Genomic DNA, 12,924 nt, shown 5'->3' on the forward strand with positions numbered 1-12,924 from the left:
GCTGTGGGCAGCCCCTAGGGGCGAGCCTGGAGCCGGCGCAGAGCCCAGGCTGGCAGCAGGGCCGAGTTACAAGCTGGTGCTGAGTGCAAGGAAAAGCGGCTCCTCGCTCACCCCGCGGCCAGTGCCCCATGCTACAGCTGCTTGCAGCCCGCGTTGCTGCTCAGGACAGCCCTGTGTGGGCTGCGAGTGCCGGCCACAGGGCGGGCGAGGGGCCGCTTTTCTCCACGCTCAGCACCAGCTTCTTCCCTGCCAGCGAGCTGTGCGCTGCCCCCCGCCTGTACTGAAGGGTGGGGGGCACTGGCAGTGAGTGGGTGGGGAGCCAGTGAGAGCACAGGGCCTGCACTGGTGTCCCAGGGCCAATGCCGGCAGAGACCAGACCAGGGTGGCAGGAGCATGGGGTCCTGGCCGGCGGGGGCTCCATGGAGCCAGGCCAGCTCCCCCCTCTCCCTGCTGGTGCAGCTCAGCCTGGCTCCACAGACCCCTGCCAGCCTGTGCCCCGCTTTGGTCCCCACCGGTGCTGGCCCTGGGACATGAGACCAATGTCCCAATGTCTTGGGACCAAAGACATTGGGACATTGGTCCCAAGATGGTGACCAGGGGGCAGGGCACCTGTCAAGGGACGAGGCTACCCATGCGGTCCTCGACAGCCTGCCAAAATTGGATAAGCGGCCCTCCTCCCGAAATAATTGCCCGCCCCTGGCTTAGAGTCTGCTGCTTCATATAGAGCTCAGTATTCCCAGATTTGTAGCACTCAAATCTCAGCTGAATAAGGCATGCTTAATTTTAAGAAGAAAATAGTTCCATTATATTGGTAGTGTTGCTCATGCGCTTATAGTTAAGTATGTGATTGTGAGGTTTGCTAGATTAAAGCCATTTAATTTGGTATTTTGCTGGTCCAGATTGCAATGAATGATGAAATCCAGCCTCATGCTGATGCTACCTTCCATACTGTGTCTTGCTTCTAAATTTGTGGAGTGGTAAAATCATCTATGGAAAATAATAGGCAACATTTCTTTAACTGTCCAGAACAGTTAATGACATTATGACTAAAGTTTGCAGATTCTGACTGATCTTTCTCTGAACCTATGCAAGTAACTTAAATTGATTGTTTACAAAAAAAAAAAAAAAGAAAAGAAAGATAGATAGAAAGATCTGTTGTTGTTGCAAGTTGATGCGGAAACTTTTTTTTCTCACAGTGATATGCAGTAGGGCCTTGCGAAGCTTCGGTAGCTGATTTGATTCAGAGGAGATTTGGCCTGATTTGATGGCCGAATCTCCAAATCCGAATCAACTTTGGAGACTCATTAAAAGGTCTGAATCGAATCGGAAGCCTCCAAATTGATTCGGAAAAATTCAGCACCAATTTGGATATTTGGCCATAGACTAAACAGACAGTTGATCTGCCCGCCCTCCCCATGCCCCTTTCTTCCCCTCTCTGCCCACCACAACAGACTTACCAGCTGGAGGCAGCTGTGTCCAGTGTGGTTGAGGACTGCTGCCTGTTTAGTCTATGGCCAAATCTCCGAATTGGTGCCGGATCTTCAAATCCTATTCGACCGAATTGAATTGGGACAGTGACTCGAATCCCAGAGTGAGAATTGAATCACTCTTCTTCCAAATCAGCTTCTCACAGGCCTAATATGCAGACATGTCCAGTAGGTTTCCCTGTCTTATTTTTAGTGGTTCCATTCTTCATTCTATTCCATGATCTAGATTAGGATATTGGTTTGTATTTTTTTTTAAATCTATTTTTAAGAGGCATTAGTTTGAATTAGTAGTCTTGGCAAAGCACTCACCTTATTTTGCCCTAAAAGAAAAGTTACTTACCTATTGAAAGTAAAGCTGTAGTTGCTATATTTCTATTCCAGGTCTGTTGTGCACTGTAATAATTTCCTCTTTGTATTTCTGTAGGTGTTCTTTGCTTTTATGCTGACTCCTCTTTTCAGAAAATCAAAACATGTGGGTATCGTTGAATTCTTAGCAACACTGGCTTTAGGTTTTGTGGGTCTTAACATTGTATTATTAGAGGATTTTCCAAAGGCTTTTGTATGGGTTGTGAGCCCATTCTGTCAGTGTACATTCCTGATTGGCATTGCCCAGGTGAGTAAGCTTAGTGTATACCTGTTTATTTACTACTTCTGTTGTGTGCAAGAACAGCTGAACAGCAACTTGATATACAAGATCTGTCCAACCTAATTTATTGATTAGGTTTGCATGCCCCCTGTCACCTTAGTAGTGAAGCTCCTCACAATCTACAAACACTTTTATTCATGTAATAGTACTCTCAAGTAAGAAAGTGCTGTTGTCCCTGTTGTACAGAGGAGGAACTAAGGTGCAGTAATAAGTTACAGTCATGTAATAAGTCTGTGGCAGGGTAGGGAATGATACTGGCTAGTGCCTTCACTGTTGCAGCATTCTTTTTCATTAAGATACAGATTGTACTTCTCAGATTACAGCTACATAGCAAACATTTAACTTATCTCAAATTCAAATACCTGGTGGTGAAAATATTTGTAAATATTTTTCTAGAAATCTTGCTTTTTTAATAATTTTTTTTCTTAGTCACAAGGAATTATTTAAAAAGAAGTCGTATGTTATGGCAAAAAAGCTTTAAATATCTGAAGTAAAATATTGTGTGTTGTGCCTTGCTTTTTTTTCTTTTTTTTGGCAGCAATACGACATCTTTGTATCTGCTCTATAGCAACACTCACCTTTCAGTTTTTAATTTATCGTTTGTAGTAAATCATTTTTGTATCATGCTGTTGTGTTTCATTTAATTGTAGACTAATGAAGATGCAATTCAGTAACACCCAAGTTGTTTCATGTTTGTTTCTAGGTTATGCATCTGGAAGATTATGATGATGGTGCACTGTTTTCAAATCTAACTCATGGTCCTTATCCGCTTGTTCTTTCTCTCATTTTACTGGTACTGGACAGCATGCTTTACGTGCTTCTTGCTGTCTACCTTGATCAGGTCATTCCAGGTATGTTACTTAGACTCGGATAAATACGGAACTGAACCACAGCTAGCTTCCAAATTTCAGAAGTCTTTAGCGCACAGTTTTGCTCTAAGTCAGGTTTAATTGCATGGCTGTTTTACAAACAAGTTACTTACTAAATGCCAGTGAGATATACTGTATTTAAATAACTGAGTGGTCAATTCAGTATCACCATTTCCTGTGTTCTTTGGCTTCTTTAATTGCAGCTACATGTCAAGGTAACTTTGGATCAAAAGAAAATAGGCAGAAGCGCAGCTCTTATTTGTAGAGCTTTAAAATATATATATTTTTTTAATTCAAATATTTTCTACTGTTGTGAAATCTGCTTGTGAAGCAGTCATGAAAAAAGTACCTGTTTGATACGTAGTCTGCATAGTTATGCCAATGCAAATACTTGAAAAATGTTTTATACCAGAGTAACTTTGATCTTTTGCTAACCAAACCATTTTTTCAGCTTTTGCAATTTATTCTTCTTGGGTTGAAAACTGAATGCCAGTGTGTGTATTCCAGATACTCTGTTTAAATTACTGAGTTTTAACAGCAGTGACACAACAAAGACTCCATTTGTTAAGCTTTGAACAAACCCCCGACTTGCATGCATGTGAGAATTTGCACTTTCTTTGCTGCTGAGCCTCTCTGTTGCCGTGCATTGTTTACTTAAGCCATCAGTCCCAAAGTCCTAGGTCCCAGTTCTTGCAAGTATTTAAGCACATTCATAAACCTACCTCTGTCTAGGAAATGCATTTAACTACATGCGAAAGGAAGTGCTTTGATGAATAGGGGTAGATTTGAATAGTTAAATACTTTCCAAAGTAGAGTCTTAGGGTTTGGCAGTGTTGGTTTAAATACACAGTATATGTGTGGCTTAAATAGAGATGCTCTCCTGATTTGGGCTCCTAGTAATGTGCTTAATCCCAAGTTTCATAGATGAACTCCAAATCGTGAGTCATGTCTGCACTAAATGTCCAGAGATTTTTCTTTCTCTTTTCTTACGCAGGTGAGTTTGGATTGCGGCGGACATCACTATTCTTTATGAAACCCTCATTTTGGTCAAAGCGCAGAAGAAATTACAAGGAGTTATATGAGAGTACTATTAATGGAAGTCTAAATTTCAGTGAGATGGTTGAACCGGTATCCCCTGAATTTCAGGGAAAAGAAGCTATCAGGTATGAGTTCATGCCACAGATTCATTTTAGCATCTCTCCTAAATTCATGCTATTTGAATCAAGAGAGCACATGGTATGCATTGTGTGTCTTATTTTACACCTTTAAAATAGCAGTTTTCCATTTCCAACGAGGCCATGTTACCTATTACGTGGATGTTCTCCAGGATAACAAAAGTGCGCTCAGGAAAACGTTTATGTAAAGTATGGCCATCAACTCAAACTCTGAAACATAGTCTTGATTTAGCTGGGCACAGGAGACAATCTATGTTCTTGAGCTTCACTAATGCCACAAGAGGCATAATGGCTTCAGGGGTGGAAAGGGTTTTTCTTAATCCTTTCAAATTAGATTCAGACATGTAACTCCCATTATTTTGTGTGTGAAGAGTTGTACGTTCCATCTAAACCACACGGGGGAGCTGCTTGACTAGCTAACTAAACATTTGATTCTAGTAACTTTTTGAGCTTACTTAGTCAATATGCTGTTCATTCTCTTACATCAGTGCTTCTCCGTACCGTCAGGTACTATCAGCGTTATTTAATCAAAGAAAGATCCTCCATATGAGCTCTTAATTCTCTGCTATTTTTGGTATTGTCTGTTAGAATGTCATGATGTGAATTGAGAAATAATAACTATTTATTTTTTCTTGCATGACTCCCCTAGTCTCAAACAAAACTTAGGGAGCTTAGTGGCCAAAATTCTGAATCTATTTGTAAAGTCTGTTTGAATAGACTTGGTACTGGCTGAAGAGTTTAGCTTTTCTCCCCAGAAGCTTCCCAGAAATTCACATAAAATGCTTGAAGCATTCCAATCCCTTTGTTCCATTCTACTGATTATTCTTCATCTGTCATGCTAGTCTCCCATCCTCCCATTTTATCATCCCCTCTCCCAATGAGTTTGTCCTCCTCACTCAGTTTCTTCCTCCCCTCCCATGCCATCACATCCAAACCCTGCTCTGCTCTCTAGATCAGAATGCACTTAACCTCATTGTAAGGTTGCCATCTAGTAAATTCCTTATTTTGATTAATTTGAGGAGTCATTAGATCAAATTGTACATAATAAAATCTTGCTTGGGGAGTAGGGAGTAGATGCTCACATTCATTTAATGTTATTTTAGCAAGAAAAAGCATCTCCTTGCCTGCTTGTCTTGCATTGCATGTTTTCTCCCTATCCTGTATCCATCTGTCAGATTTTGTGGATTGGTGCATAGACTGAACCTTTTTCAATATGTTAACTTGGGGGTTTTCAACCTTCGTTAGTCTAACTACACCCTGGCGGCCCAACACCAAGAGGAGGAGAGGGGGTAGCGTGCGGCTGAATGCCAAATGGGGAGTGGGGCGGGGTGGGATGGGTAGCACGCAACTGGACACAGGGCAGGAGGCTGGGACAGCCCAGGGTGGAGCACTGCCGCCTCCCAGCAGCAGGGCTGGGGCAGAGCAGGGAAGCTCACTGGGCTGGGGTGAGGGCAGTAGCGCCCCTCTGCAGGGCAGAGAAGCTCACCAGGCTGGTGTGTGGCAGTGGTGGCTACCACATGCAAGCTTCCCCACCCTATAAAGGAGCACTGCTTCCCTTGCCTTACCCAGGTCCTGCTCCTAGGAGGCGGCTGCACTCCGTCCCCGCCCGCCCATGCGTACCTCCTAGGACTGGTTCAAGTACCCCCAGGGGTACACGTACCCCCAGTTGACAACCCTTGTGCTTAAGTCTCAGTGTGGGCTGCTTTCAACCTGGCCTGCACTTCCACTGCAACTAAAGCCTCTATCACTGCTCCCTCCACAGTGCCACCACTGCCACTTCTCTCTGCCACCTGGGCAAAGCCCTCCAGCTCTGAGCTCCATGGTTCAGTGGGCCAGATCTAGCCCATGGGCCACAGGTTGCTGATTCCTGGATTAGTATATTGGTGTTGTTGGAAAAAAGTAATGCTGTGTGTCATAGTGATTACTCAGCCATCTGGACAGAAAATGTTCAGTAAATTAACAGAAGTATTCTTGCCAGAGTAAAGAGGCAATAAGATGAAAACTGTTCCAAGAAATGTTGCCAAAAATGCCTACACTGTGCTTGCCTACAGCTCTGCCTTCAGACAATTTTTGTGCAACTTCAACAGAAAAACACATGACTTCAGCACAGTCTTGCTGCCTGTATAATCATTGCAAAGTGATATTTTCTTTTGCAAGGAAAGATTTTTAAGGCCTTTTATTCTTTTTGTATGATTACATGTCTTCTTTCAGAATCAACTCCGTTCAGAAAACTTTCAGAAAAAAAGGTGAAACTGTGGAGGCTCTCAGAAGTAAGAAAGTTTCTAACTTTTCAGCTACTTAATAGAAGTGCAAGGAAAAATAACTTAACAATGTAGGGACCTTTTTTTTTCCTTTTGCCAGAGGGGTGGGTCTCAGAGCATGAAGCCCTATGCCTTCTTATGTGCGTTTTCCTCCTACCTTAGTCTGCCTTTAGTTATATGCCAAAAGGGGCTGTTGCCTCAATAAGGCAGAGCCTAATGGCAGCTGTAGTTATTTGATCCTCTTCATTGTGGGGTTTTGTTTTCCCCCTGCATGTTCCCAGTCTCCTTTCTTGTTTCCAAACTACAGCAAGTAACCACAGAGCACCCTCTTTCCAGATTCCTTAAGAGGATGACATGAAAACCTCTAAACTCAGGTTTCCTCATGGGAAATCTAATGCCAGCTTTTTATTTACTACTGCCATAACAGTGTTTACCATCCTGAACTGAAACCTGATGGCAAAAAAAATACTGCTTTGAATATAATGTAAACGCATATCCTATATACCAGTATTTGAATTTAGCACGCTGATATAAATCTGTCTACAGATCTACAACATTAATTTCTCTTTGTCTCTTGTTCCTTTTCTTCTTTGGATTAGGTCTATCATTTGATATATATGAGGGTCAGATTACAGCATTACTTGGACATAGTGGAACGGGAAAAACAACACTGATGAACATTCTTTGTGGACTTTGTCCACCTTCTGATGGTGAGAAATCTTGGGCTTGGTGGTGAGGGGGACAGAATGGATTTGTTATCATCTGTTTAATGGTCTCATTTGTTTTTCCTGCCCTCAAACCTCAGGCCATTTATCTTTGAGCATATTGCAGGATTCAATCATTTTTTTTCTTGAGGTTTTCATCTGAGAGGGGTTACTTTTATTAATTTTTTAAATAAGCATCTCTGTTTTGGAACAATTGAGTAAGCTACTTTATGGTGAAGGTCAGAGTTCTAGTTGGGTTGAAAAATTTTCGTTTTTTTACTTTTCTTTCAGGGTTTGCATCTGTTTATGGATACAGAGTCTCTGAAATTGATGAAATGCTGGAAGTAAGAAAGATTACTGGTGTCTGCCCACAATTAGATATACATTTTGACATTTTAACAGTGGAAGAAAATTTATCTATATTTGCTTCAATAAAAGGGATACCTCCCAATGATTTGATACAAGAGGTAAATCGGACAGTTATAAATCGTGTGCAAAGTGCATTTATTTTTAATTTAATAGGGCAAAATAGTTGTATGTTATGGAAGTAGCTTTGCAAATCTCACTTACCAAAAAAGACTTATCGAAAGAGAATATTAAAAGGTATTTTCTTTACAGTTTGATTTTTATATTTTATGAGTAGAACATTCACAGACCGTCAATGTTAACATTTTCAGAGGCTTATCCTTAAAGGTACAATGTGATTGGCCTTCCTAGTTTGAAGTTTAAGACCTTGATTCTCTAATGGGCTTTGCATTGCTTATGGTGAATTTACATCAGGATCCAGACAGAATACTAATTAAAAACATATATTGCAATTTGCTGAAAATTAATACAAAGTTGTTGATAATTATGGCAGTCAATTTTTCATGTCTGTTGTTGTTTTTATTTACATAGAACCCTTGTTTTATTTTTAAAGGTGCAGAAAGTACTGTTAGATTTGGATATGCAGCCTATCAAGGACAACCAAGCTAAAAAATTAAGTGGAGGGCAGAAAAGAAAACTGTCTATAGGCATTGCTGCTCTTGGGAATCCCAAGGTGAGGAGGCACAAGCCCAGTGTCTGTGTTACTCCTTGCTGCATGTTATCTGAGTGCACATTCCATCCAGTTGTTTATATTACTTGGTGATTAAACTATGAAGTACCAAATAAGTAGGTACAAAATAGTTATTGTGTGAAACTGGTCTGCTGTTTCCAACCATCTCTGGTTTAAAGCCATTTAAAATTTCCAAGCTCAACCTTAACTCTGCAGGGATTGAAGTGTGGTTGGTTCAATAGCAGTAACAGTAGATTAGATCATACTTTTTTTTTTCTGTGACAAGTCTGTGCAAAAAGTTGGCTGCGTCTGGAGGGGAATATTGTATAATTTTGGGTAACATCACAAGAGAAGTTGTCAAAAGAAACAGGCATGTAGGTAGTGGTGATTGGCACGCTATTTAGCTTTGCAATTAATTGACTAAAACAAAAATGATTCCCACACTACCTTTAGACAAATAAACAGTACAGTAAAATCTCTGTTATCCAGCATCCCCGGGGTAAGGGGTTTGCCAGTTATGTAAAAACTCCAGTTATCTGAAATAACCCGGCAGGGTTTTCAGATAATGCAGGGGGTAGGTGGCAGTGGCTCCCACACATGGAGCAGCAAACACGCAGGGTGGTGGGTGGCAACAGCACCCACCATGTTCCAGCTTTCCCCCGCTCCCTCCAACCCCGCATCCGGACGGCAGAGCAGGGGGGTGCTGGCGGCTGCGTGCAGAGCAGCAGAAATGCATCGTGGTGGGTGGTGACAGCCACTGCCGCCGCATGTAAGCTTTCTGTGTCCCCCTGCCCTGCATCCGGCCAGTAGCTGGAAACTCCGGTTAATGAGAGTATTCCGGTTGGTGAAGTACTGGATACAAGAGATTTTAATGTATATTAAAAACACCCCTTCCCCTCCCCTCTGCCCCCCGGGTTGACATAACGGTCTTGGAATTAATAAGCTTCTTGCTATAGCTATCATAGCTGTGAGGGTGGAGAATTTGGAGTTTGATCCCTTTTTTTTATTTCTAATCATGGTAGGTTTTACTTTTGGATGAACCAACTGCTGGCATGGACCCATGTTCACGGCATGTAATTTGGAATCTCCTGAAAAATCGAAAGGCTAATCACGTAACAGTATTCAGTACACACTTCATGGATGAGGCAGATATTCTTGCTGGTAAGCTTTGCTATTGCCTTATGTGATACATTGTGTTTGAGGTGATGTAAAGCGAATGGGAGTTGTACTATATATAAAGGGACATTGTGTTTCTTCTGATGTTCAAGGAATGCAGCATTTTCTCTGTTTAAATCATGCAGCTGTTTTAGGTGTAGAAGTAGGGTTCTTCAATTAAAAGTCCCTTGTGTTTTGTTTCTAGATCGAAAAGCTGTGATTTCTCAAGGGATGTTGAAATGCCTAGGCTCGTCTCTCTTTCTTAAAAGCAAGTGGGGTATTGGGTACCGGTTGAGGTATGTTTTGGACACTTTTAGTGCATCATCTTTTATAGTTGTTTTGTCTTCCCTGCTAGGCAAGGAATTGTGCTTTGACATATCCCTGCTAGATGTTGAAAGATTTGTTTCCTGTTTGGGACAATGAAGTTCTGCTCTTGCTGTGCTTTATTTTTCTTTGCTGACCACAATTTCTAAAAATAGTGAAGAGAGAGAATTTAAAATAGTACTCTTTTATGTGTGTTCTTGTGTGTTTTCTAGCATGCATATAGATGCCTATTGTAATATAGAAGCTACAACCTCCTTGATCAGACAGCATATACCAGGAGCCAGTCTGATGCAACAAAACGAAGAGCAACTGGTGTACACCTTACCTTTTAGAGACATGGACAAGTTCTCAGGTATGACCATTACTGCAATTCAGTGCTGAGCAAGTATGGGGAAAAAATCCATTGAATTGTTTGTAACCCACACTATTTTCAGACAAGTCTGTTATTTTTCTTATAGAACTTCAGAAGTTTATAATTTGGCAGTGCAAAGTGACAGTAATGCCAAAGTTAGTTGGCAAGTTGTTTGCCTCTTATCCCAGTCAGTCACTCATTTCACAGGTAGGTAAGCATTTCAAGCGCCTCTGGAGCAGGGATGGGCAAAACACGGCTCGTGGGCTGGATCTGGCCCACCAGGCTAGTCTATCCATCCTGCAAGGCCTCTAAAAAATTTAGAAAATTAATATTTATCTGTCCTTGGCTGCCTGTCAAAGATGACAAGGCACTAGGGGCAGTAGCACGCAGTGGGAGCCAGCAGCAGGACCCAGCGGCTGCAGCAGCAAGGCCCGCTGACTCCACCCCACCCTCAGCCCTTCCTAGGGAGCTGTTCCTGCTTCCCTCTGCCCAAGGGAAATTCAGATAACAAGGATGGGGGGAGGCAGGGGAGGACTGCGGGTGATTTCCCTAGTCCCCAGGGACCAGGCGGCTCCTGCCATCCTGGCGCTGCAGCTAGGAACCATGTGGTGCCGGAGCGGTGGGTAGGGGGTGGGGAGAGGAGTGGCGGTGGCAGGAAAGTGGGAAAATGGCAGTAGCAGGCGGTGGGAGAGTGGCAGCGTGCAGGAGCGCAGCAATAGCTGGGCAGGAGTGTGAGGCCTGCACCGGTACGCCGGGGCCAGCGCTGGCCGGGGCCTAGAGCGGGGCAGCAGGAACACAGGGCTGGCTCCCCACTCCCTGCTGGTGCAGCGCAGCCTAGCTCCATGGAGCCGCTGTCAGCCTGGGCCCTGCGCTCCTGTTGCCCCACTGTAATTTTTATTGTGGAACAGTGAAAATCGTCCAGAGTACACTGACTAGTAAAGTTGTTTCAAACTGTTTAATTCAACTGCAGAAACTATTTAAATCCTCAAAAAAGTTGTTCTCTATTTGGAGAGTCAGCACTGTAATTTCGGAGGGACTGTGCTGTGTTTTTCATACTGAAAGGCTTCTTTTTCAGCCTGCTTGTTAAGTGCAAAAATAATCTGGGCTGTAACTCTAGAGCCATGACCTACATCATTATAATTAGTCAATTGTACTTATTCATTAGCACATCACACTGATAGAAGTCTGCTTTTCGGTTGCACTGTGCTTTTTAATTAAATCAGAGACTTTTGGTGAGAAAATACAATAATTATTTTTAACAACCACATTCTTTTTCTTCTATTGTCAGGATTATTTTCTGATCTAGACACTCATTCACATTTGGGTGTTATTACATACGGAGTTTCCATGACAACCTTGGAGGATGTGTTCCTGAAGCTAGAAGTTGAAGCAGAAATTGATCAGGCAGGTGAGGCATGAGTACAAAATCACCCCACACCATTTGTGAAAATGTATTTTAGGACTTGATAATTTGTATAAAATTATAATTAGTCTTTTTTATAATAAAAGTCAGTTAACCTTTTGAAACAGATTTGAAAAAAATCTCTTCTGTTGAGTCTTATGTCAGAGAGGGTGTGATACTTACAATTGCACAGTATTCTAGGCTCCTGAAATAGCTGACAAGAGAACAAACAAAAGACAGTCATTGGAAACTTATATTTGTCACAGTTCAGGGCTGCATAGACTTTGTTCTTGCTTTCTTCAATGAGGAAGTTCACTTATGATCCTTATTTCTGATTTTCCTGGCTCTCCAGCCCTGCTCTGCTAGGATATAGGTAAACTTCATGGCCAAATCCTGAAAAACATACTTTTCTTTTTCCTCTTGAAATTTTGCGCTTGCACTCATAGATTTCATAGATTTCATAGACATCAGGGCTGGAAGGGACCTCGGAAGATCATCGAGTCCAGCCCCCTGCCCAAAGGGCAGGAAGTCAGCTGGGGTCATAGGATCCCAGCAAGATGAGCATCCAGTTTCATCTTGAAGGTGTTCAATGAAGGCGCTTGAACCACCTCCGGTGGCAGGCTGTTCCAGACCTTGGGGGCTCGGACGGTAAAGAAGTTCTTCCTTATGTCCAGCCTGAAACGATCTTGAAGTAGTTTGTGACCATTCGACCTCGTCATCCCTTGGGGCGCTCTGGTGAACAAACGTTCCCCCAGATGCTGGTGGTCACCCCTGATAAACTTGTAGGTGGCCATCAGATCACCCCTGAGCCTGCGCTTTTCCAGGCTAAAGAGCCCCAGGGCTCTCAGCCTGTCATCGTAGGGTCTGCTTCCCTGACCTCTGATCATGCACGTGGCTCTTCTCTGGACTCTCTCAAGCTTCTCCACATCCTTTTTGAATTGTGGAGCCCAAAACTGGACACAGTGCTCCAGCTGCGGCCTCACTAAGGCTGAGTACAGGGGGAGAATGACGTCCCGGGATTTGCTTGAGAAGCATCTATGGACGCAAGCCAGCGTTTTGGTCGCTTTACTAGCCGCCGCATCGCATTGCAGGCTCATGTTCATCTTGTGGTCAGTGATGACCCCCAAGTCTCTTTCTTGCATAGTGCTAGCCAACATAGCACTGCCGAGCCTATAAGGATGCTGCGGGTTTTTTTTCCCAAGGTGGAGAACCTTGCATATCAGCGTTGAACACCACAGATTCTCGTCCGCCCACTTGCTGAGCCTGTCCAGGTCAGCCTGGATAACCTGCCTGTCTTCTGGTGTGGATGCTTTGCCCCAAAAGTTTGGTGTCATCGGCGAACTTGGCCAGTCCGCTTCTGACTCCAGTGTCCACATCATTAATGAAGATGTTGAACAGTATGGGTCCAAGGACAGAGCCTTGGGGGACCCCACTGGTCACAGGACACCACGATGAGTGACTTCCATCAATTACTACCCTCTGGGTCCGACCCCAGAGCCAATTTTCCAGCCAG

At 43.2% G+C, this 12,924-nt stretch overlaps 1 protein-coding gene across 4 annotated transcripts in view; it reads left to right on the forward strand.

Moving 5' to 3' along the window:
* Nucleotides 1–12,924, forward strand: part of ABCA5 (ATP binding cassette subfamily A member 5) — a 63,829-nt gene that overhangs the window by 16,470 nt on the left and 34,435 nt on the right. For all 4 annotated transcript variants that reach the window (XM_025196250.1, XM_025196249.1, XM_006017341.2 and 1 more), the window contains 11 exons: nt 1,912–2,100; nt 2,837–2,984; nt 3,997–4,165; nt 6,389–6,447; nt 7,038–7,148; nt 7,434–7,609; nt 8,062–8,181; nt 9,201–9,339; nt 9,539–9,629; nt 9,870–10,009; nt 11,298–11,417. In XM_025196250.1, coding sequence (XP_025052035.1) covers nt 1,912–2,100; nt 2,837–2,984; nt 3,997–4,165; nt 6,389–6,447; nt 7,038–7,148; nt 7,434–7,609; nt 8,062–8,181; nt 9,201–9,339; nt 9,539–9,629; nt 9,870–10,009; nt 11,298–11,417 — 1,462 coding nt within the window. The remainder of the gene's footprint in view (nt 1–1,911; nt 2,101–2,836; nt 2,985–3,996; nt 4,166–6,388; nt 6,448–7,037; nt 7,149–7,433; nt 7,610–8,061; nt 8,182–9,200; nt 9,340–9,538; nt 9,630–9,869; nt 10,010–11,297; nt 11,418–12,924) is intronic.

The sequence above is a fragment of the Alligator sinensis genome, unplaced genomic scaffold, assembly GCF_000455745.1.
Source record: "Alligator sinensis unplaced genomic scaffold, ASM45574v1 scaffold282_2, whole genome shotgun sequence".
Classification (NCBI taxonomy): Eukaryota; Metazoa; Chordata; order Crocodylia; family Alligatoridae; genus Alligator; species Alligator sinensis.